At 36.7% G+C, this 21969-nt stretch overlaps 2 protein-coding genes across 5 annotated transcripts; both read right to left on the bottom strand.

Moving 5' to 3' along the window:
• Positions 1-889: 889 nt before the first annotated feature.
• Positions 890-4751, bottom strand: LOC131365798 (uncharacterized). 4 transcript variants are annotated; one of them, XM_058409665.1, is made up of 9 exons: positions 4172-4208; positions 3967-4043; positions 3714-3850; positions 3514-3555; positions 3371-3412; positions 2874-2990; positions 2718-2749; positions 2064-2291; positions 890-1104 (listed from the first exon to the last, which is right to left on the bottom strand). In XM_058409665.1, exons 1-9 carry the CDS (start codon positions 4172-4174, stop codon positions 1045-1047), a joined length of 738 nt encoding a protein of 245 aa, XP_058265648.1. In that variant the 5' UTR covers positions 4175-4208; the 3' UTR covers positions 890-1044. The 4 variants fall into 4 exon arrangements, with proteins under 4 accessions (XP_058265648.1, XP_058265649.1, XP_058265645.1 ...); XM_058409662.1 differs by adding an exon at positions 4594-4751 and having other exon boundaries at positions 891-1104; positions 3714-4043; positions 4172-4471; XM_058409666.1 differs by having other exon boundaries at positions 3967-4312.
• A 3385-nt stretch (positions 4752-8136) lies between these two features.
• LOC131365797 (uncharacterized) lies at positions 8137-11971 on the bottom strand. The gene is made up of 9 exons (XM_058409661.1): positions 11814-11971; positions 11392-11691; positions 10934-11263; positions 10734-10775; positions 10591-10632; positions 10087-10206; positions 9935-9966; positions 9281-9508; positions 8137-8315 (listed from the first exon to the last, which is right to left on the bottom strand). Exons 1-9 carry the CDS (start codon positions 11854-11856, stop codon positions 8256-8258), a joined length of 1197 nt encoding a protein of 398 aa, XP_058265644.1. The 5' UTR covers positions 11857-11971; the 3' UTR covers positions 8137-8255.
• Positions 11972-21969: the final 9998 nt, after the last annotated feature.

Genomic DNA, 21969 nt, shown 5'->3' with positions numbered 1-21969 from the left:
AACCATTAAATAGCAAAGTAAAAAAGAAATTAGGCTACAATATTTCACACCTCACAAGGAATAGTCCCCCACACAACATAACATAACATTCTACCTCAGCTGATTGTTGCACATGCTATATTGCACTACTCTGTACACACAATAACACTCACTGTACATCTTCTCTGTACATCTTTGTGTGTGCACTGCACTGTCACTTTGCTCCCTGTAAAACTGGACATTATATTTTGTCACTTTGCACTGTCACTTTGCTCCCTGTAAAACTGGACATTATATTTTGTCACTTTGCACTGTCACTTTGCTCCCTGTAAAACTGGACATTATATTTTGTCACTTTGCACTGTCACTTTGCTCCCTGTAAAACTGGACATTATATTTTGTCACTTTGCACTGTCACTTTGCTCCCTGTAAAACTGGACATTATATTTTGTCACTTTGCACTGTCACTGTGCTCCCTGTAAAACTGGACATTATATTTTGTCACTTTGCACTGTCACTTTGCTCCCTGTAAAACTGGACATTATATTTTGTCACTTTGCTCCCTGTAAAATTAGACATTATATTATGCCTTATATACACTTCTACAATATATTTATATATTTATCTTACATATGCACACTGTACATACTACACTCTTTTGCATCACCATTTCAATGTTGACTTTAGCAGACCTTTTATCTACATATATTCATATTCATACACTGTATCTTCTGTACATATAGAGTCTACACATATATTTATTTTATATTGTTTTATTTTTCACATATACTATACATATACTATATTGTACTATATATATATATATATATATATATATATATATATATATATACGTATATATATTTTTATATTTTTACACTTTTATATCTGTTACACTTTTTCTTTCTATTCTTTCCTCTTTTATGTAAGACAGTAAAAAGCATTTCACTACATGTCGTACTATGTATGATTTCGTATGTGACAAATAAAATTTGAATTTGAATTTGAATTTGAATTTGAATTTGAATTTGAATTTGAATAGTCAATTTATTACGGTTACTTTTCTCAAAAAAGACATTCTTGATGACATATGCAGCAAACTGCAATCTCCGGAGGACGCAGCATCTGAAATGAGACGCAGCAAATATAGAAATAATGTATATGTACGGTTCGCTGTCTCTGACTACTCCAATTATCCAATTATATCCATAATAATTTAAGAATATTGTAATTAAAACAGTGTGCTCATTTATTCATTCTGTTTATTGCTTGGCATCTCTAACTTTCTGAAATGATTGGTTTTTCTAGTGTCACTGACTCCAGTAAAGTTGAACTTACAGAGACATTATTATTATTATTATTATTATTATTATTATTATTATTATTATTATTATTATTATTATTATTATTCACTATATAAGTTGACAGTGTAGTTTGTGTAATATAACTAATAGATGTGCTAGTAAAAAAAAATTGGGTATACATGAAATACTGTACCCAAGTTAATCTTAGAGCTCCTTCTACTGCCAGTTTATTTATTTATTCATTTATTCATTCATTTATTTGTTTTATTTTATTTTGTAAAACATGCAGCTACATCTATCCTTAAACAATTAAGTCTGTATGAAATTCCTTCTGCTGTTTTATAGATTAATTGATACAAGAACACTGTCATATGATGAAGCATTAAAAGCAATGATTTGGATGTAGAACTGTTCACATGAACCTTGATTACTGAGCTAAAATGTATGTCACTAAAATTTTATTCACATATAGATGATGCGTACAGCATTTTTTTTTTTTTTTTTTGCATTACATAACATTTTACAGGTTACACTGATAACATAAAAACAGTTTGTTAAGTATAAAATAAAAAACAATGAAGGGTGCTGTTATTGAAAAATAATGAATTATAGGGTGTAACTATTACCACCCTGAGGTGATGACTTCCCATTAACAACATGCTCAAACCTATATCATAGCAATTTGCCAACAACTACATGTCAATTAATAACCTTACACCATAATAAAAAGAATATAAAAGTAAAGCATTAAGACTGAAGGGTCTGGTAAACTGAGTTCACCTGAGTTCTTGGATTCAGGCACTGGTAGTGTGAATGTGATTGGTCGGTGGTGTTACTCAGAGACATGTAGCCTGAATCTGATTGGTTGGTGAGTGGGTCCAGTGTCTGGTATGTTGAATCTGACTGGTTTGTAGATGAATCCAGATTCTGATGATTGGATCTCATTTTCATGTTCAAGTTTTCATATGGTGGTAAATTAGGCAGGTCATTCTCATAAACAGAAGAAGCCTAAAATAAGGAATACATTACTGTTAGTGTTTATTGTAGCAGGATGGTAGAATATACCTCAATCTCAGACACACAACATTAGCATTTGTACAGTTTTCAGCATATTCTCTATTGTATGGCTCTGCACAGTCCTGTTTTTATCCATTAGTAGAGCCACTTATTTGAGGAAGATTGCCAACCCCGTCTCATACAACAGCTGTTTACCTGCAAATTATTTCTAGCAATTTATATGTGATGAAGAACAACATTCTCTCACAAGCACACAAGTAAATGCTTGACAGTAAATAGACAGGCAGCTAGATGTAGGTAAAAGTGTGATATTATAGGGTTTATAGCATAGAGATTTATTGGGACTGTAGCCCCAACAGCCTAAATAAAAAGTGACACAAACATATAGGTCTAACACAATTAAACATAAATACTCACATGTCCATTGTCTTGGGATGAAGGTCTTGAACCTGTAATTATAGAAAAGTCTCAATTTCTTCCAGTTGACAGCAATGATAAAAATGTTACGCATGATAAATTGTGTAAGTGTGTAAGTTTGTTTGTGTGTGTGTGTGTGTGTGTGTGTGTGTGTACCTTGTGTTCCTTTCTGTCTCAGTTTGTAGATCATCAGCAGTGTAAATCCTCCAGTCAGCAGCAGAGTCACACAGACACACACACTGATGATAATGATGATGATGATATTAGAGTGACCTGGAGACAGAAACAGAGACAATACAGAAGAGGAACAGAACAAACACTTCATACATGAGCATAAACATGTATTTTGTAGTGTGTATGTGTGTACAGTATGTTGCTAGTCACTCCCTGATCACTTTCCTGATGTGATGATGTCATGTTAGAAAAATGTTAAAGCTTGCATTATCATGATACCAAAAATAAATCAGACTAAAACATTCCAGCTTTAATCATGTTCCAGTTCCTCTTGTGGAGGCTTAAAACATATTCTGACAGGAACAGATTGATAATCTGAATGTAATACACTGATCCTCTGAATGTATACATTGAACATGAACAGAGAATGAAAGTGTGAGTGTTGTATGAAGTAATATGAATAAAAAATAAGTTCATACTGAAATATGCACTCTCAGATGAGATTTCTATCGGTGCTTCGGCTGTCGTGTGAAACACAAAGAGACAATTACACAGTAAATCTCACAGAACTCCCAGAATAAAAGTGTGAGTGTTACAGTATGAATAATGAGTGAGATCTTACTGAAATTCTTTCTATCAGATGAGATTTCTGTCCATGATTTGGCTGTTGTGTGAAAAATGAAAGAAACAATTACACAGTAAATCTTAAATCTTTAGACATGAATTTAATACTGTCCTGTAAATCAGTCATATTTAGTGTTAACTACATATGTTATTGTAAATATTCACACATATTTAAAACAACATGAGTAAAAGTTTCACCTCTAACATGCAGCTGAATCTCTGTGAAGAAGGAAAAATACTCTACTGAGTTCATTCTGTTGAAGACTCCACATAAATAAACTCCATCATCAGCTTCTGTCACATTACTGATGCTCAGACCGAGAACTTTAGCATTTCTGTCATCAGAAATGGAGAATCTGTTGTTCTGGGATTGGGTGTGAGTATCTACAATGTCATTTAAAACACTGCCATTGTCAAGTTTCATGATATACTTGTAGTGTCTGTCATATACCGCAGGATAGTTAGAGATGATGCTGATATTCTGTCCAGGAAAAGCATGCATTGTTTTTGGCCCAGGACAACAAGAATCTGTCAATTATAGAAACGAGAAAACAAAGCTCAAAAGCTGTGGAATGTCTTAATGATAACTTATCTTTGTTTTGGAAGGACAAAATGTTTTAGTTTTATTAATAGAATGAGGTTAAACATTCCTTCACCATTAGTAGCTGTCAGTGTCACATCAGTACTCAACCAACTTCCTACTCCCATTCTGTATGTTCCAGCATCCTGTGGCTCCAGACCCCTGATTAAAACTGTCACAAATCCTCCTGTATTTTCATACAGCATGAATCTTCCCTCTTGAACAGAATTCTTTGTGGTGTCAGTACGTATTATATCAGTGCATGATGTTCTTTCTTTCTTACAAATATATCTAATATATCTGAAATCCCATTTTAGATCAGAGATTATAATGATGCTTCCTCCTGTGTATCCAGTCACAACACAGCCCACTGGACCTGTCAGTCAAAAGGAAATCTTACTAATGTCTATAACATAACATAATAACCTTAATACAAACATAATACAAAACAATTTTATGTAACTTTATGTATTTGTTTGAAAGAAACAAGCAGCTGACCTGATATTAGTGAGAGGGTGAAGATGAGGAGGCTCTTCATCATGGAATGAAACTTCACTTCAATTCTACTCTTCTTTTGCTCTTTCCAGCGCACAGGGAAATGTTTTAGTGGACTTCTCTTAGCTGTTACTGCCCAAATGGCTGCATATCATTAGTAATTTCCTCTTTAGACAGGATATTGTGTGTAGGTGTTTTAAATGTATACTGTCACAACACCCTCTGGAGCACACTGCTCACTTCCTCTATATTACTGAAAGTGATTTGTAATGGTGGTTTATTTTTTTAATGGATTTAATGTGGCAAATAATAATCTTTTTCACTAGAGGACCAGTAGCTTTCAAACAGAAATAAACAAATAAAACCTGACCCTGGTTAATCTTGTTTCACACCATAACATCTGGCAACAATGAAACAGACCAAGCTCAGTTACTCAGCAAAATGATGTTATTTGACACATATGCGTAAAATCACCTGTACAGTATGTATTTTATGTTAGCTGCCAAAAAGTAATGATTTGTATTAATGAAAAAGTAATAATAACATGTCTGGAGAAACAGTTGAGGATGGGTGTGTACAGGTCAATCCTCTCCATTCATTAGGAAGTATAGGTGCTGATGTGGCTTCATCAATAATGTTCAGGAAGCATTTGCTGTTGCATATGATGTGCAGAACCAAGATACTGAAGTTGCTCTCTGTTTTTACTGCTGAACTTCAGCCTATGGTCATGATTCCATTCTGGTAATCTACAAGATTATTCCAACAGTTAGATTGTTATGAAATACTCTGATTTTTCTGAAGTCACCAGTCACTTTAGTCTTGCTGACATTAAGAGACCATTTGTACTTGCACCAGACTCCCTCACTTCCTCTCACTGATGTTGGTGGTTAGCAGTAAGACACTGATGTCTTTAGCAACTTTGATGACGTGGCTGCTGTGACGTTTGGAAATATAGTTGTGCTTGACCTGCTGCTCAGGAAATGCCGGATTCAGATGTATTTCAGTTTTTACGAGCTAGTAGCTCATTTATACAAATTGCCTCTATATTGTCTAATAAAAAGCATTTTGTTCTCTAAATCCTATTCTAGGACACTGCAGTGAGTCATTTATTATGATCAAAGTCTGTAAAACTGTATTACAGTCGAAGTGATCTTCTTCCATGTATTTATTACTAAAGGCACAAATGGAACATATAAACAAATGGAACATATAAACAAGCTGTTCCTCATTAATCCTTAGCTATTCACAGATAGCTGTGTGATGAAGATGTCAAGTGGACCATCTACAGCATATGGCATTGCAGCTTATCTTTAATTTTCAGTTCTACACTGTAAACCCGGATGAGTTGAATTTACTTAAACATTTCTTAGAAAACCAGTTGCCTAAGTAATGTGTACTCAAAAACTTGAGTAAATTTAACTTAAAATTCCCAGCTCTTCCAACATCTTTCTTAAGTTCTATGTACTTAAAAATATATATATTTATTTAACATAAAATCTTTTGTTATATTAATTACTTTTTCAGTTACTACGCTTGGAATATTTAAGTTCAATACACTAAATTCCATGCTGATTTAACTTGAAATTATTTGTAATATCAATTACTTTGTTCAATTACTCTACTCTTTTTCTTAAGTAAAGATTTTAATTCAAAGCAGAAAAATCTGAAAAAACAAATAACAATAATATTTTTTTTTTTTTTTTGGTGCCAATACAATAAAAATACACTGCAAACAATGAACAACAGTGAACATTTTAAAATGGAAACATTACAAACAAGCAATGTGGTAATAGTAACATAATAGCAACATAACCATTACCTTTTACAGTGCAAGCTGATTTTCAAATCAAAGACTGAATTTTTGGTGCCAGCTCACTTTTCCCTAGCTTGAGCATTACCTGTTGAATAAAGTCAAAACTGTTTTTCATACACTTAGGGTAGTCCAGGTGCAAGGCATAAATTAGCCCAAAAAGGACACAGAAGGCTTGAGGCAGGTTGGTCAGTTCCTCCATCACCAAACTCCCTTCCAAGATGATTGCCACTTTGGATGCGTTTAGCCAGTGGCAGGCCGGGCATTTCACACCTAGGCTTTCACTGGTGTCCTTCCTGAATTAATCCACCTCTATACCATCATTATGACACCACCATGGGCATCGCTAGGCCATTTTCTACTCAGCCCTCATAAAATTCTGCGATTCTCCATAAACTGTACACAAATTCATGATCGCCTCAGTCCCCTTTAAATTTTATATAAAAACAGCGGCAGACCGCAGTGTTGCAGAGCGAGGATCAGAGGACAAGTGTGTGTGTGTGTGTGTGTGTGCGTGATCAGGAAGACTTGTATTTGGCTTCTTCAGTACTCAAATGTTATGCACATCTATGCAATACAGTGGAATGCTGCAATAAGTTTACCATCCTACCCTGTTAGTCAAACCTTGATTTTATTTTATTTATTTATTTTTTACTATTATACCCTCATTGGGGGCTGAGCCCCCCTTAAATGAAAATTCTAGAATCACCCCTGGACACCATGGCAATAGATACTAATCAACCATTAAATAGCAAAGTAAAAAAGAAATTAGGCTACAATATTTCACACCTCACAAGGAATAGTCCCCCACACAACATAACATAACATTCTACCTCAGCTGATTGTTGCACATGCTATATTGCACTACTCTGTACACACAATAACACTCACTGTACATCTTCTCTGTACATCTTTGTGTGTGCACTGCACTGTCACTTTGCTCCCTGTAAAACTGGACATTATATTTTGTCACTTTGCACTGTCACTTTGCTCCCTGTAAAACTGGACATTATATTTTGTCACTTTGCACTGTCACTTTGCTCCCTGTAAAACTGGACATTATATTTTGTCACTTTGCACTGTCACTTTGCTCCCTGTAAAACTGGACATTATATTTTGTCACTTTGCACTGTCACTTTGCTCCCTGTAAAACTGGACATTATATTTTGTCACTTTGCACTGTCACTTTGCTCCCTGTAAAACTGGACATTATATTTTGTCACTTTGCACTGTCACTGTGCTCCCTGTAAAACTGGACATTATATTTTGTCACTTTGCACTGTCACTTTGCTCCCTGTAAAACTGGACATTATATTTTGTCACTTTGCTCCCTGTAAAATTAGACATTATATTATGCCTTATATACACTTCTACAATATATTTATATATTTATCTTACATATGCACACTGTACATACTACACTCTTTTGCATCACCATTTCAATGTTGACTTTAGCAGACCTTTTATCTACATATATTCATATTCATACACTGTATCTTCTGTACATATAGAGTCTACACATATATTTATTTTATATTGTTTTATTTTTCACATATACTATACATATACTATATTGTACTATATATATATATATATATATATATATATATATATATATATATATATATATATATATACGTATATATATTTTTATATTTTTACACTTTTATATCTGTTACACTTTTTCTTTCTATTCTTTCCTCTTTTATGTAAGACAGTAAAAAGCATTTCACTACATGTCGTACTATGTATGATTTCGTATGTGACAAATAAAATTTGAATTTGAATTTGAATTTGAATTTGAATTTGAATTTGAATTTGAATTTGAATAGTCAATTTATTACGGTTACTTTTCTCAAAAAAGACATTCTTGATGACATATGCAGCAAACTGCAATCTCCGGAGGACGCAGCATCTGAAATGAGACGCAGCAAATATAGAAATAATGTATATGTACGGTTCGCTGTCTCTGACTACTCCAATTATCCAATTATATCCATAATAATTTAAGAATATTGTAATTAAAACAGTGTGCTCATTTATTCATTCTGTTTATTGCTTGGCATCTCTAACTTTCTGAAATGATTGGTTTTTCTAGTGTCACTGACTCCAGTAAAGTTGAACTTACAGAGACATTATTATTATTATTATTATTATTATTATTATTATTATTATTATTATTATTATTATTATTATTATTATTATTCACTATATAAGTTGACAGTGTAGTTTGTGTAATATAACTAATAGATGTGCTAGTAAAAAAAAATTGGGTATACATGAAATACTGTACCCAAGTTAATCTTAGAGCTCCTTCTACTGCCAGTTTATTTATTTATTCATTTATTCGTTCATTTATTTGTTTTATTTTATTTTGTAAAACATGCAGCTACATCTATCCTTAAACAATTAAGTCTGTATGAAATTCCTTCTGCTGTTTTATAGATTAATTGATACAAGAACACTGTCATATGATGAAGCATTAAAAGCAATGATTTGGATGTAGAACTGTTCACATGAACCTTGATTACTGAGCTAAAATGTATGTCACTAAAATTTTATTCACATATAGATGATGCGTACAGCATTTTTTTTTTTTTTTTTTGCATTACATAACATTTTACAGGTTACACTGATAACATAAAAACAGTTTGTTAAGTATAAAATAAAAAACAATGAAGGGTGCTGTTATTGAAAAATAATGAATTATAGGGTGTAACTATTACCACCCTGAGGTGATGACTTCCCATTAACAACATGCTCAAACCTATATCATAGCAATTTGCCAACAACTACATGTCAATTAATAACCTTACACCATAATAAAAAGAATATAAAAGTAAAGCATTAAGACTGAAGGGTCTGGTAAACTGAGTTCACCTGAGTTCTTGGATTCAGGCACTGGTAGTGTGAATGTGATTGGTCGGTGGTGTTACTCAGAGACATGTAGCCTGAATCTGATTGGTTGGTGAGTGGGTCCAGTGTCTGGTATGTTGAATCTGACTGGTTTGTAGATGAATCCAGATTCTGATGATTGGATCTCATTTTCATGTTCAAGTTTTCATATGGTGGTAAATTAGGCAGGTCATTCTCATAAACAGAAGAAGCCTAAAATAAGGAATACATTACTGTTAGTGTTTATTGTAGCAGGATGGTAGAATATACCTCAATCTCAGACACACAACATTAGCATTTGTACAGTTTTCAGCATATTCTCTATTGTATGGCTCTGCACAGTCCTGTTTTTATCCATTAGTAGAGCCACTTATTTGAGGAAGATTGCCAACCCCGTCTCATACAACAGCTGTTTACCTGCAAATTATTTCTAGCAATTTATATGTGATGAAGAACAACATTCTCTCACAAGCACACAAGTAAATGCTTGACAGTAAATAGACAGGCAGCTAGATGTAGGTAAAAGTGTGATATTATAGGGTTTATAGCATAGAGATTTATTGGGACTGCAGCCCCAACAGCCTAAATAAAAAGTGACACAAACATATAGGTCTAACACAATTAAACATAAATACTCACATGTCCATTGTCTTGGGATGAAGGTCTTGAACCTGTAATTATAGAAAAGTCTCAATTTCTTCCAGTTGACAGCAATGATAAAAATGTTACGCATGATAAATTGTGTAAGTGTGTAAGTTTGTTTGTGTGTGTGTGTGTGTGTGTGTGTGTACCTTGTGTTCCTTTCTGTCTCAGTTTGTAGATCATCAGCAGTGTAAATCCTCCAGTCAGCAGCAGAGTCACACAGACACACACACTGATGATAATGATGATGATGATGATATTAGAGTGACCTGGAGACAGAAACAGAGACAATACAGAAGAGGAACAGAACAAACACTTCATACATGAGCATAAACATGTATTTTGTAGTGTGTATGTGTGTACAGTATGTTGCTAGTCACTCCCTGATCACTTTCCTGATGTGATGATGTCATGTTAGAAAAACGTTAAAGCTTGCATTATCATGATACCAAAAATAAATCAGACTAAAACATTCCAGCTTTAATCATGTTCCAGTTCCTCTTGTGGAGGCTTAAAACACTGCTATTCAGACAGGAACAGATTGATAATCTGAATGTAATACACTGATCCTCTGAATGTATACATTGAACATGAACAGAGAATGAAAGTGTGAGTGTTGTATGAAGTAATATGAATAAAAAATAAGTTCATACTGAAATATGCACTCTCAGATGAGATTTCTATCGGTGCTTCGGCTGTCGTGTGAAACACAAAGAGACAATTACACAGTAAATCTCACAGAACTCCCAGAATAAAAGTGTGAGTGTTACAGTATGAATAATGAGTGAGATCTTACTGAAATTCTTTCTATCAGATGAGATTTCTGTCCATGATTTGGCTGTTGTGTGAAAAATGAAAGAAACAATTACACAGTAAATCTTAAATCTTTAGACATGAATTTAATACTGTCCTGTAAATCAGTCATATTTAGTGTTAACTACATATGTTATTGTAAATATTCACACATATTTAAAACAACATGAGTAAAAGTTTCACCTCTAACATGCAGCTGAATCTCTGTGAAGAAGGAAAAATACTGTACTGAGTTCATTCTGTTGAAGACTCCACATAAATAAACTCCATCATCAGCTTCTGTCACATTACTGATGCTCAGACCGAGAACTTTAGCATTTCTGTCATCAGAAATGGAGAATCTGTTGTTCTGGGATTGGGTGTGAGTATCTACAATGTCATTTAAAACACTGCCATTGTCAAGTTTCATGATATACTTGTAGTGTCTGTCGTATACCACAGGATAGTTAGAGATGATGCTGATATTCTGTCCAGGAAAAGCATGCATTGTTTTTGGCCCAGGACAACAAGAATCTGTCAATTATAGAAACGAGAAAACAAAGCTCAAAAGCTGTGGAATGTCTTAATGATAACTTATCTTTGTTTTGGAAGGACAAAATGTTTTAGTTTTATTAATAGAATGAGGTTAAACATTCCTTCACCATTAGTAGCTGTCAGTGTCACATCAGTACTCAACCAACTTCCTACTCCCATTCTGTATGTTCCAGCATCCTGTGGCTCCAGACCCCTGATTAAAACTGTCACAAATCCTCTTGTATTTTCATACAGCATGAATCTTCCCTCTTGAACAGAATTCTTTGTGGTGTCAGTACGTATTATATCAGTGCATGATGTTCTTTCTTTCTTACAAATATATCTAATATATCTGAAATCCCATTTTAGATCAGAGATTATAATGATGCTTCCTCCTGTGTATCCAGTCACAACACAGCCCACTGGACCTGTCAGTCAAAAGGAAATCTTACTAATGTCTATAACATAACATAATAACCTTAATACAAACATAATACAAAACAATTTTATGTAACTTTATGTATTTGTTTGAAAGAAACAAGCAGCTGACCTGATATTAGTGAGAGGGTGAAGATGAGGAGGCTCTTCATCATGGAATGAAACTTCACTTCAATTCTACTCTTCTTTTGCTCTTTCCAGCGCACAGGGAAATGTTTTAGTGGACTTCTCTTAGCTGTTACTGCCCAAATGGCTGCATATCATTAGTAATTTCCTCTTTAGACAGGATATTGTGTGTAGGTGTTTTAAATGTATACTGTCACAACACCCTCTGGAGCACACTGCTCACTTCCTCTATATTACTGAAAGTGATTTGTAATGGTGGTTTATTTTTTTAATGGATTTAATGTGGCAAATAATAATCTTTTTCACTAGAGGACCAGTAGCTTTCAAACAGAAATAAACAAATAAAACCTGACCCTGGTTAATCTTGTTTCACACCATAACATCTGGCAACAATGAAACAGACCAAGCTCAGTTACTCAGCAAAATGATGTTATTTGACACATATGCGTAAAATCACCTGTACAGTATGTATTTTATGTTAGCTGCCGAAAAGTAATGATTTGTATTAATGAAAAAGTAATAATAACATGTCTGGAGAAACAGTTGAGGATGGGTGTGTACAGGTCAATCCTCTCCATTCATTAGGAAGTATAGGTGCTGATGTGGCTTCATCAATAATGTTCAGGAAGCATTTGCTGTTGCATATGATGTGCAGAACCAGGATACTGAAGTTGCTCTCTGTTTTTACTGCTGAACTTCAGCCTATGGTCATGATTCCATTCTGGTAATCTACCAGATTATTCCAACAGTTAGATTGTTAAGAAATACTCTGATTTTTCTGAAGTCACCAGTCACTTTAGTCTTGCTGACATTAAGAGACCATTTGTACTTGCACCAGACTCCCTCACTTCCTCTCACTGATGTTGGTGGTTAGCAGTAAGACACTGATGTCTTTAGCAGCTTTGATGACGTGGCTGCTGTGATGTTTGGAAATATAGCTGTGCTTGACCTGCTGCTCAGGAAATGCCGAATTCAGCTGCATTTTAGTTTTTACGAGCTAGTAGCTCATTTATAGCCTCTATATTGTCCAGAGGTGGACGAAGTACACAACTTCCTTACTTGAGTGAAAGTACAAATACTACTGGTCAAACATTACTCCATTACAAGTAAAAGTTGTAAAGACAGATTTTTACTTAAGTAAAAGTACAGAAGTACTTGTTTTTAAAAGTACTTAAGTATCAAAAGTAAATGTCAACGCATTGTTTTATTATTGCATTGTTGTATGCAATACTTTCTGTGGAATTAAGAGCTTTTAGAATGTTACAAAACCTATAGAAATTAAACAACTGAGTTGACAAAAAAGACAGGTATAATCATTTTCATTTTTTTATTTAACACTCCTACCACCCCCAACAAAAAAGTACAGGTACATCTCAAGAATTAGAATATCATGAAAAAGGTCAATATTTTGTCACTCAGTTCAGAAAGTGAAACCCATATATTCTATAGATTCCTCACACATAGTGAAATATTTCAAGCCTTTATTTCTTGAAATTGTGATGATTATGGCTTACAGATAAGGAAAACCCAAAATTCTGTCTCAGAAAATTAGAATATTACATAAGATCAATAAAAAAAGGATATTTCAAAGAGAAATGTCAGACTTCTGAAAAGTATGTTCGTTTCTATGCACTCAACACTTGGTTGGGCCTCCTTTTGCATGAATGCGGCATGGCATGGAGGCAATCAGCCTGTGGCACTGCTCAGGTGTAATGGAAGCCCAGGTTGCTTTGATAGCGGCCTTCAGGTCATCTGCATTGTTGGGTCTGGTGTCTCTCATCTTCCTCTTGACAATACCCTATAAACTCTCTATGCGGTTCAGGTCAGGCGAATTTGCTGGCCAATCAAGCACAGTAACACCATGGTCATTGAACCAGCTTATTAAACACATTAAACACCTTTAGCAGTGTGGGCAGGTGCCAAGTCCTGCTGGAAAATGAACTCAGCATCTCCATAAAGCTTGTCAGCAGAAGGAAGCATGAAGTGCTCTAAGATTTCCTGGTAGATGGCTGCGTTGACTGTGGACTTCAGAAAAAACAGTGGACCAACACCAGCAGATAACATGGCAGCCCAAATCATCACTGACTGTGGACACTTCATCACTTCATCACTGGACTTCAAGCAACATGGATTCTGTGCCTCTCCCCTCTTACTCCAGACTCTGGGACCTTGATTTCCAAATGAAATGCAAAACTTACTTTCATCTGAAAAGAGGAGTTTGGACCACTGAGCAACAGTCCAGTTCTTTTTCTCCACAGCCCAGGTAAGATGCTTCTGATGTTGTCTCTGGTTCAGGAGTGGCTTGACACGAGGAATGCGACATTTGTAGGCCATGTCTAGGATTCGTCTTAAGCTCCCCCAAATTCTTGAATGGATTTTGCCTGACAATCCTCTCAAGGCTGCGGTTATCCCTTTTGCTGGTGCACCTTCTCCTACCACACTTTTTCCTTCCACTCAACTTTCTATGAATATGCTTGGATACAGCACTCTGTGAACAACCAGCTTCTTTAGCAATTACCTTTTGTGGCTTACCCTCCTTGTGGAGGGTGTCATTGACTGTCTTCTGGATAACTGTCGAGTCAGCAGTCTTCCCCATGATTGTGTAGCCTACTGACCCAGACTGAGAGACTATTTAAAAGCTCAGGAAACCTTTGCAGGTGTTTTGAGGTAATTAGCTGATTAGGGTGCGACACCATGACTTTCCAATATTGAACTTCTAATTCTCTGAGAGACAGAATTTTGGGTTTTCCTTATCTGTAAGCCATAATCATCACAATTTCAAGAAATAAATGCTTGAAATATTTCACTCTATGTGTAATGAATCTATATAATATATGGGTTTCACTTTCTGAACTGAGTGACAAAAAATATTGACCTTTTTCATTATATTCTAAATTTTGAGATGTACCTGTACACATCTATGTGTATCCACTCATGCACATTTCAATCAAATGGTCTGTAAATGAAGACTGGTCAGAAAAAAAAATAAAACCCAGCTACACAACTGTAGCTGTACAACCAGCCAACAGCAACACTGCTTTAACAAAGAGTTATATATATTTCCACAATTCATTGACAATGTTTTAATATGCATTTACACCATTGTCCAGGATCCTTCCTCCTGTGTGCAATGTGTTGTGGGCAATATTACCCATTAGTGTGTACATTGTTCTGCACTTTGAATTTCTAACAGAAGTAGTAGACCATCCAGGAATTTTTGGAATACTCTTTTCAGTATACTACGATTTGGGGCATACTAATTCTATTTTTGAATACCATTTAGGACACATAGTATGAGGATTTGGACACAGCATACGTTTTTGTGTGTTAACTAACATCATTACCAATGCGTTGGTGGTGTATAATATACAAAGCATATATTCGTCCATTTTGTCAGCAATTGAGTTCAAAAAATGATGGAAAACCACTGAACTTTACAACACGAGACGCTACAAGAGTGAAAAAAAAAATCATCCTATGATAAATGTAACTACTTTCTACTCAATGACATTGACAGAAATGTAGTGGAGTAAAAAGTAGAGTATTTGTCTTTCAAATGTAGTGAAGTTAAAGTAAAAAGTATCCAGAAAAAATAATACTCAAGTAAAGTACAGATACTCAAAAAGTGTACTTAAGTACAGTACTCAAGTAAATGTACTTCTTTACTGTCCACCTCTGATATTGTCTAATAAAAAGTATTTTGTTCTCTAAATCCTATTCTAGGACACTGCAGTGAGTCATTTATTATGATCAATGTCTGTAAAACTGTATTACAGTCGAAGTGATCTTCCATGTATTTATTACTAAAATCACAAATGGAACATATAAACAAGCTGTTTTGGGTCCAGTCTACACCTATAATCCTTAGCTATTCACAGATAGCTGTGTGATGAAGATGTCAAGTAGACCATCTACAGCATATGGCATTGAAGCTTATCTTTAATTTTCAGTTCTGTTCATTTATTCATTCTGTTTATTGCTTGGCATCTCTCACTTTCTGAAATGATTCTTTTTTACTAGTGTCACTCACTCCAGTAGAGTTGAACTTACAGAGACATTATTATTATTATTATTATTAAGTGTATTATTATTATTATTATTATTCACTATGCAAGTTGACAGTGTAGCTTCTGTAATATAACTAATAGATGTACTAGTTAGAAAACTTGTGTATACATGAAATACTGTACCCAAGTTAATCTTAGAGCTCCTTCTACTGGCAATTTATTTATTTATTTATTCATTTATTTGTTTGTAAAACATGCTGATTATGCAGCTGAATCTATCCTTAAACAATAAAGTCTGTATGGTTCAATTTTTTTCAATTCAATTTTATTTGTATAGCACTTTTAACAAAGAACATTGTCTCAAAGCAGCTTTACATACGCAACAACATAACAACAAGCATACAAACAGACAAACAATCCTAGATGTTATCCCAAGTAAGCAAGCCTGAGGCGACTGAGGTGGCTGTGGCAAGGAAATGATGAAATCCATTCTGCTGTTTTACAGAGTAATTGATACAACACTGTCATATGATGAAGCATTAATAAGTAAAAGTAAAAAGTAATAATTTGGCTGCAGAACTGTTCACATGATCCTTGATTACTGAACTAAACAATGATTCAAAAATTTTTAAATTATTTTAATTTGCAATCAAATTTCACTCCAAATGCAAATACACTTATAATACTGATATTTACACCATAAAAACCCTCACTCATCTTCACCAGCTATGGGGACAGTTACACATTTCACCATGTCACTAAAATTTTATTCACATATAGATGATGTGTACAGCATTTTTTTTTTTTTACATTACATAACATTTTAAAGGTTACATTGATAACATAAAAACAATTTGTTAAGTATAAAATACTGAGGTGATGATTTTCCAATTTGTTTTTTAAAACAATGAGGTTAAACATTTCCTCACCATTAATAACTGTCAGGATTCACATCAGTACTCATCCGACTCCCTATTCCCATTATGTATGTTCCAGCATCCTGTGGCTCCAGCCTCCTGATTAACACTGTCACAAATCCTGCTAGGTTTTTATACAGCATGAATCTTCCCTGTAGAACAGAATTCTTTGTGGTGTCAGTACGTATTATATCAGCTCATGATATGCTTTCTTTCTTTCAAAAGGAAATTGTACTAATGTCTATTGAAGCTTCACTTCAATTCTACTTTTCTTTTGCTCTTTCCAGCACATGGAGAAATGTTTTAGTGGACTTCTGTTAGCTGTTGTTTCCCACATGTCTGGATGTCACTGGGTATTTCTGCTTTTAACAAGATGTGTGTATTGGTGTCGTAAGTGTATACTTACTCAACACCCTCTGCAGAACACTGCACTTCCTCTATATTATTAAATGTGATTTGTATTTGTGGTGGTTTTATACCCTTTCTGAGTCTGTTCACTAATATCTGTATACTTTCTTATCTAAAATGTATACTTTCTATCAGTACTTATCTGTCTACTGATCCTACCATATTAATAACATTAATTTAATATTTATGTTTGTAATGGTTCCGCTGATCAATTTAAGAATCTTAGAATTTTAATTGTATTTTAATGGAGTTGCACAAGTCTCTCCAGAGAGAAGTTTATAAACATTTGGGTAGAAATCTTTGAACATTTAATGCATTTAATGTGTCATGCTACTGAAGTTTTTCTTTTTCATATTTGGTATGAAAATGTTGAAAGGCAAGTAGCTTTCAAATCAAAACATTAGTTAGTTAATCTCTATTCACATCTGGCAACAAATTAAACATGGTAATTTTATAATTAATAAATAATAATAATAATAATAATAATAATAATAATAATAATAATAATAAATGAATGGTTAATATAAGATAAGATCTGACCAAAGATCAGAAACAGGATGATAAAGGTTCTTGTTTATTTATCACACTGAGAAGTGTTCTACTTACTTTCTCTTTTCGATTTATTTCTGAGTTTGTTTGTTTGTTTTTAGCAATTTCCTTCTTTGGGCCTCCACATGGTGTTTCCATGACACTTTCTCAACACTGTAGGAAATTTTAGAAAACAAGAATTTATATAAAATAAGTAGAAAAATCATTGAACAAAAGCTATTAGACTCTCAGACTAAATGCAAAAAGTGAGGGATTTTAAAGAAGTTACCCAAGATGGACTGCAAAAAAAAAAGGAAGTTCATTTAAGTCAGAGCATAGGCAATGGAAAAAGCCTAAAACCACTAAGGAATCAATGGGGTCATTTTTTGGTTGAAAGTAATAGAGAGGACACACCTGAGGCAAATAATAGAAATCAAAGGAGGTGTTTGTTGGGTGATAATGCCACTTGTACCCCTGGTACCAGCTGGTTTGTTTGCTGTCTTGTTTGATCTCATCTGAATCCAGTCTTTGTGAGTTTGGCTGTTTATTCTTTTAAGATTTGATTGGGAATTTAATGAGCTAGCCTGGGCCAATGTAGGGTGAAGAAGAAATTCAACACCCTGTCTAACACTTTGTCTAATGTGATTAGTGATGCTGTTCTATCTGTATTTTCTTAATGTGCTCATGTTGAGGGGCGGGGGGGAATTATATATATACAGCTTACATACATCTCATTTATATATTTCAGCAGTTGAATGTTAAGGGCCTAGCTCAAGGTCCCAGCACAGTGGTATCAGATTGGTGGTGTGGGCGGGTAGACAGACAACTACTGTACTTCTCACAGTGGGTGAACATAGTACAGCACTAAGGCAGGGAGAAGATAGAACACTGCAATCTTTATTAGTCAGCAGAGGCCTCCCAGGCCTGGTGAAGTGGCAGGGCAGGTTGCCAGAGCTGCAGGGCAGGTGCAGGTGGCCTGCATTTCCTGGATGTACTTGGTGACCGAACGGAAGGGAGAGTGTTGTCCCTCTCAAGCTGCTTGGGCCTCGAAGTCAACGTCCGAAGAGGAGCTTGAACAAGGTTAAGCCGACAGAAGCTTGGGGAGTTTCTTGGACAGTGAAGATGACAAGGAAGGGGGAGGTCCCAGTTCAACCCTTCCTCGTCTACCACCCCACCCAGCATCTCTTGAGGGTCTGATTGAACTGCTGTCACATCCCAGCACGAACGCGAGCCTTCCCCGAAATACTAATTAGTCATGTGACACGCTACCTGTTTCATCACAGACATACTGTATATACCCCACGCTTGCATTGTTTGACGCGAAGTATCATCCCCACATGACATGCTAAGCGTTCTGATTTGCCTTGCCTCATTAAGTGTATTATTATTGCCTGTTTACCTGTTTCTGATCCTGCCTAGCCTCTGATACTGATTTACGTGTATGACCCTGCTTGCTGTTCTGATTTCCGGTTTCGTTTTGCGCTTTCGGTTTTATTTTCCTTGTTGTAGTGTTTTCCTTGCTTTGACTTGCGTTTTGTTTTTTGACCACGATTTCTGCCTGTGTGTATCTTCAAATAAATCCGCGAATGGATTCTACTCCTGCTTCCTCCGGCACTTCATTACCCCTGAAGACGCACCCGAGCCCATGCAACTAGGGCGCTCGCGTGTCGGAAAGAGAACGCCAATGCCGGACTGATCTACGTCTGTGCTACTACTGCGGTCAACCAGGTCACCAAGTGTCAATCTGCCACGTCTCAGGTGGGGGAAGCTAAACTGCCTTCTAAGGTAGCATTATCGGCTATACTGCACTATGCTAATCATGCCTTTCCTGTCTCAGCACTACTAGACTTGGGAGCGGCCGTCAACATTATCAACAGCGGACTTGTTGTCACAGCTCACACAGGTCCTAACCGCCAGAGGGAGCCCTCGCCCGAATATTGACGGTGCTCATGCTGTTTCCGGTTTTCAGCTCTTTTAAGCAGTTCTCTCCCTCTGGCCCATTGCAAAGCATCGTTTCATAGTGTCTCGTGCCAAGCCTTGTTCCTATATGCTATTTTGCCTTGATGTGTATGACCCTTGCCTGTTTTCTCGTTTCTCTTTGATTCTTGGTTTCAGTCCTGGTTTTGATCGTACTGTGTTTGCTTTTCCGGTTTTTGACTTCTCTGCCTATATTCCCGACTACAATTTCTGCTTACTGTTTTCTAAATAAATATCCGCTTATGGATTCAGACCCCGTCGCATCCGGTGAGTCCTTACACTCATAGAGGAATTACGCCTCCCCACATCACCATGCATACCCCTTCTACGAGTGACGGCCATCAATAAGCAACCTATTGGAGAGGATATCTCTACCGGCAGACTCAACCCCTCGATCTCCAAATTGGACTGTTTCATCATGAGAGGACCACATTTTTCTTCATTTCCTCGACTGCCAGTCCCATCGTTTTGGGTCTGCCCCGGCTTCAACAACATGCACCATGCATTTCATGGAGAGAGGGGGAACTGACTGTCTCTTCACTGTCAGCAACACTGTTTCTCCCTCACCGTGCCTTGCCCATGTCTCACCACGTCCGTTGAAAGCCCCGAATCCCACCATACTGTTAAGCTGCCCAAGGAATACAAGGACCTAAACGAGGTGTTCAGTAAAGAAAAGGCCTCACATCTTCCACCTCATCACCCATGGGACTGCACCATAGAGCCAACGCCATGCTGCCAAAAAGCCATGTTTACCCTCTATCTCTGCCAGAAAGTCAAGCTATGGATGATTACATTGAAGAAGCACTAGCCTCACCACAGCCCCCATCCTACGTCACCCCGATCTAAACGATGCTTTCATCGTGGAAGTCGGCGCCTCCATCTCAGGTATTGGGACGGTCCTGTCTCAATGCCAGCAGGATTCAGGGAAACTTCATCCATATGTGTACTTCTTCAGAAAGCTAACCCCAGCAGAGACAAACTATGACGTAGGCAACCATGAACTCCTCTCAATTAAAGCCGCTCTAGAGGAATGGCGTCACTGGCTGGAGGGAGCACGACACCCCTTTCTGGTTCTCACTGACCATCACAACCTCAAATATCTGTGTGGAGCCAAATGTCTCAACCCCTGTCAGGCCCACTGGGCCCTCTTTTTCACGTGTTTTAACTTCTTTATGACCTATCGTCCAGGCTCCAAGAACGGTAAAGCTGACGCACTGTCCCGCCAGATGGAAGCCAAGACTCCACAGCCTCTGTCTGACCCCATCCTGCCATCCTCTGTCATCCTGGCCCCCATACAGTGGAATCTGATGGAGGAAATAAGGAGAGCTCATGTGGAGGACGCCCCACCAGCAGCATGCCCTGCGACCAAGCTTTATGTTCCCGCCATGCTTCATCCCAGAGTACTGCAGTGGGTTCACGAAATGCCTGGTAATGGCCATCCGGGTATTCAGTGCACTAATGAACTAACCCAGCACTGTTTCTGGTGGCCCTCTCTCAGCCACGATGTGATGGACTACGTGAGGTCATGTGCCGTCTGCACCCAGTCACGCACCAGCCATCAGCTTCCTGAGGGCCTGCTCGAACTACTGCCGATCCTGTGCTGTCCCTGGTCACACATCACAGTAGACTTCTTGACAGATCTCCCAGCTTCGGAGGGGTTTACCACGATCCTAGTGGTCATCAACCAGTTCTCGAAAGCTTGAAAGTTGGTGCCGCTCAAGGATTACCCACAGCTATGGAAATGGCTACCACGCTCTTCCACCAGGTGTTCTGTCACTACGGACTCCCGGAGGACATTGTATTGGACAGGGGCTCCCAGTTCACATCACATGTCTGGTGGGCTTTCTGTTCCCAACTGGGCATCAATGTGAGCTGTGAGTTTGTTTTGTGCTTTTGGTTTTGTTTTCCTCGTTGTAGTGTTTTCCCGGCTTTGACTCACGCTTTGTTTTTTGACCACGATTTCTGCCTGTGTGTATCTTCAAATAAATCCGCGAATGGATTCTACTCCTGCTGCCTCCGGCGCTTCATTACAACCGTTCCATGAGTCCATCAGTCTGAGGGTGGGAAACAGATGTCCGCTGCCACCTTTGTTAGGCCGGTTTGGAGGTGCAATGAGCAGTTTTCTGGACACATCCTGCAATGGAGCATGCGCCATCGTCACACTACCTATCAGCACAGCTGTAACAAGAATCAAAATATTTGTGGGGTTCAAACAGAAAACTTTTCACAGTCATAGCCAGTGTTGGGGAAAGTTACTTTTAAAAGTAATGTGTTACAATATTGTGTTACTCCCTAAAAAAGTAAC

The sequence above is a fragment of the Hemibagrus wyckioides genome, linkage group LG15 (genome assembly GCF_019097595.1).
Source record: "Hemibagrus wyckioides isolate EC202008001 linkage group LG15, SWU_Hwy_1.0, whole genome shotgun sequence".
NCBI classification, from domain to species: domain Eukaryota; kingdom Metazoa; phylum Chordata; class Actinopteri; order Siluriformes; family Bagridae; genus Hemibagrus; species Hemibagrus wyckioides.
This window is presented reverse-complemented; position numbering and strand designations above follow the sequence as displayed.

Bases quoted from the DNA above. Each gene is read 5' to 3' on its own strand.
- LOC131365798 (XM_058409662.1), bottom strand. From the start codon at position 4,636: ATGATGAAGAGCCTCCTCATCTTCACCCTCTCACTAATATCAG. The intron at 2,750-2,873 runs GTACACACACAC...CTATAATTACAG, and splicing joins GAGACAGAAAGGAACACAAG to GTTCAAGACCTTCATCCCAA. The intron at 2,292-2,717 runs GTGAGTATTTAT...TCCTTATTTTAG, and splicing joins CATCCCAAGACAATGGACAT to GCTTCTTCTGTTTATGAGAA.
- LOC131365797 (XM_058409661.1), bottom strand. From the start codon at position 11,856: ATGATGAAGAGCCTCCTCATCTTCACCCTCTCACTAATATCAG. The intron at 11,692-11,813 runs GTCAGCTGCTTG...TTTGACTGACAG, and splicing joins CACCCTCTCACTAATATCAG to GTCCAGTGGGCTGTGTTGTG. The intron at 11,264-11,391 runs GTGAAGGAATGT...TATAATTGACAG, and splicing joins GACACTGACAGCTACTAATG to ATTCTTGTTGTCCTGGGCCA.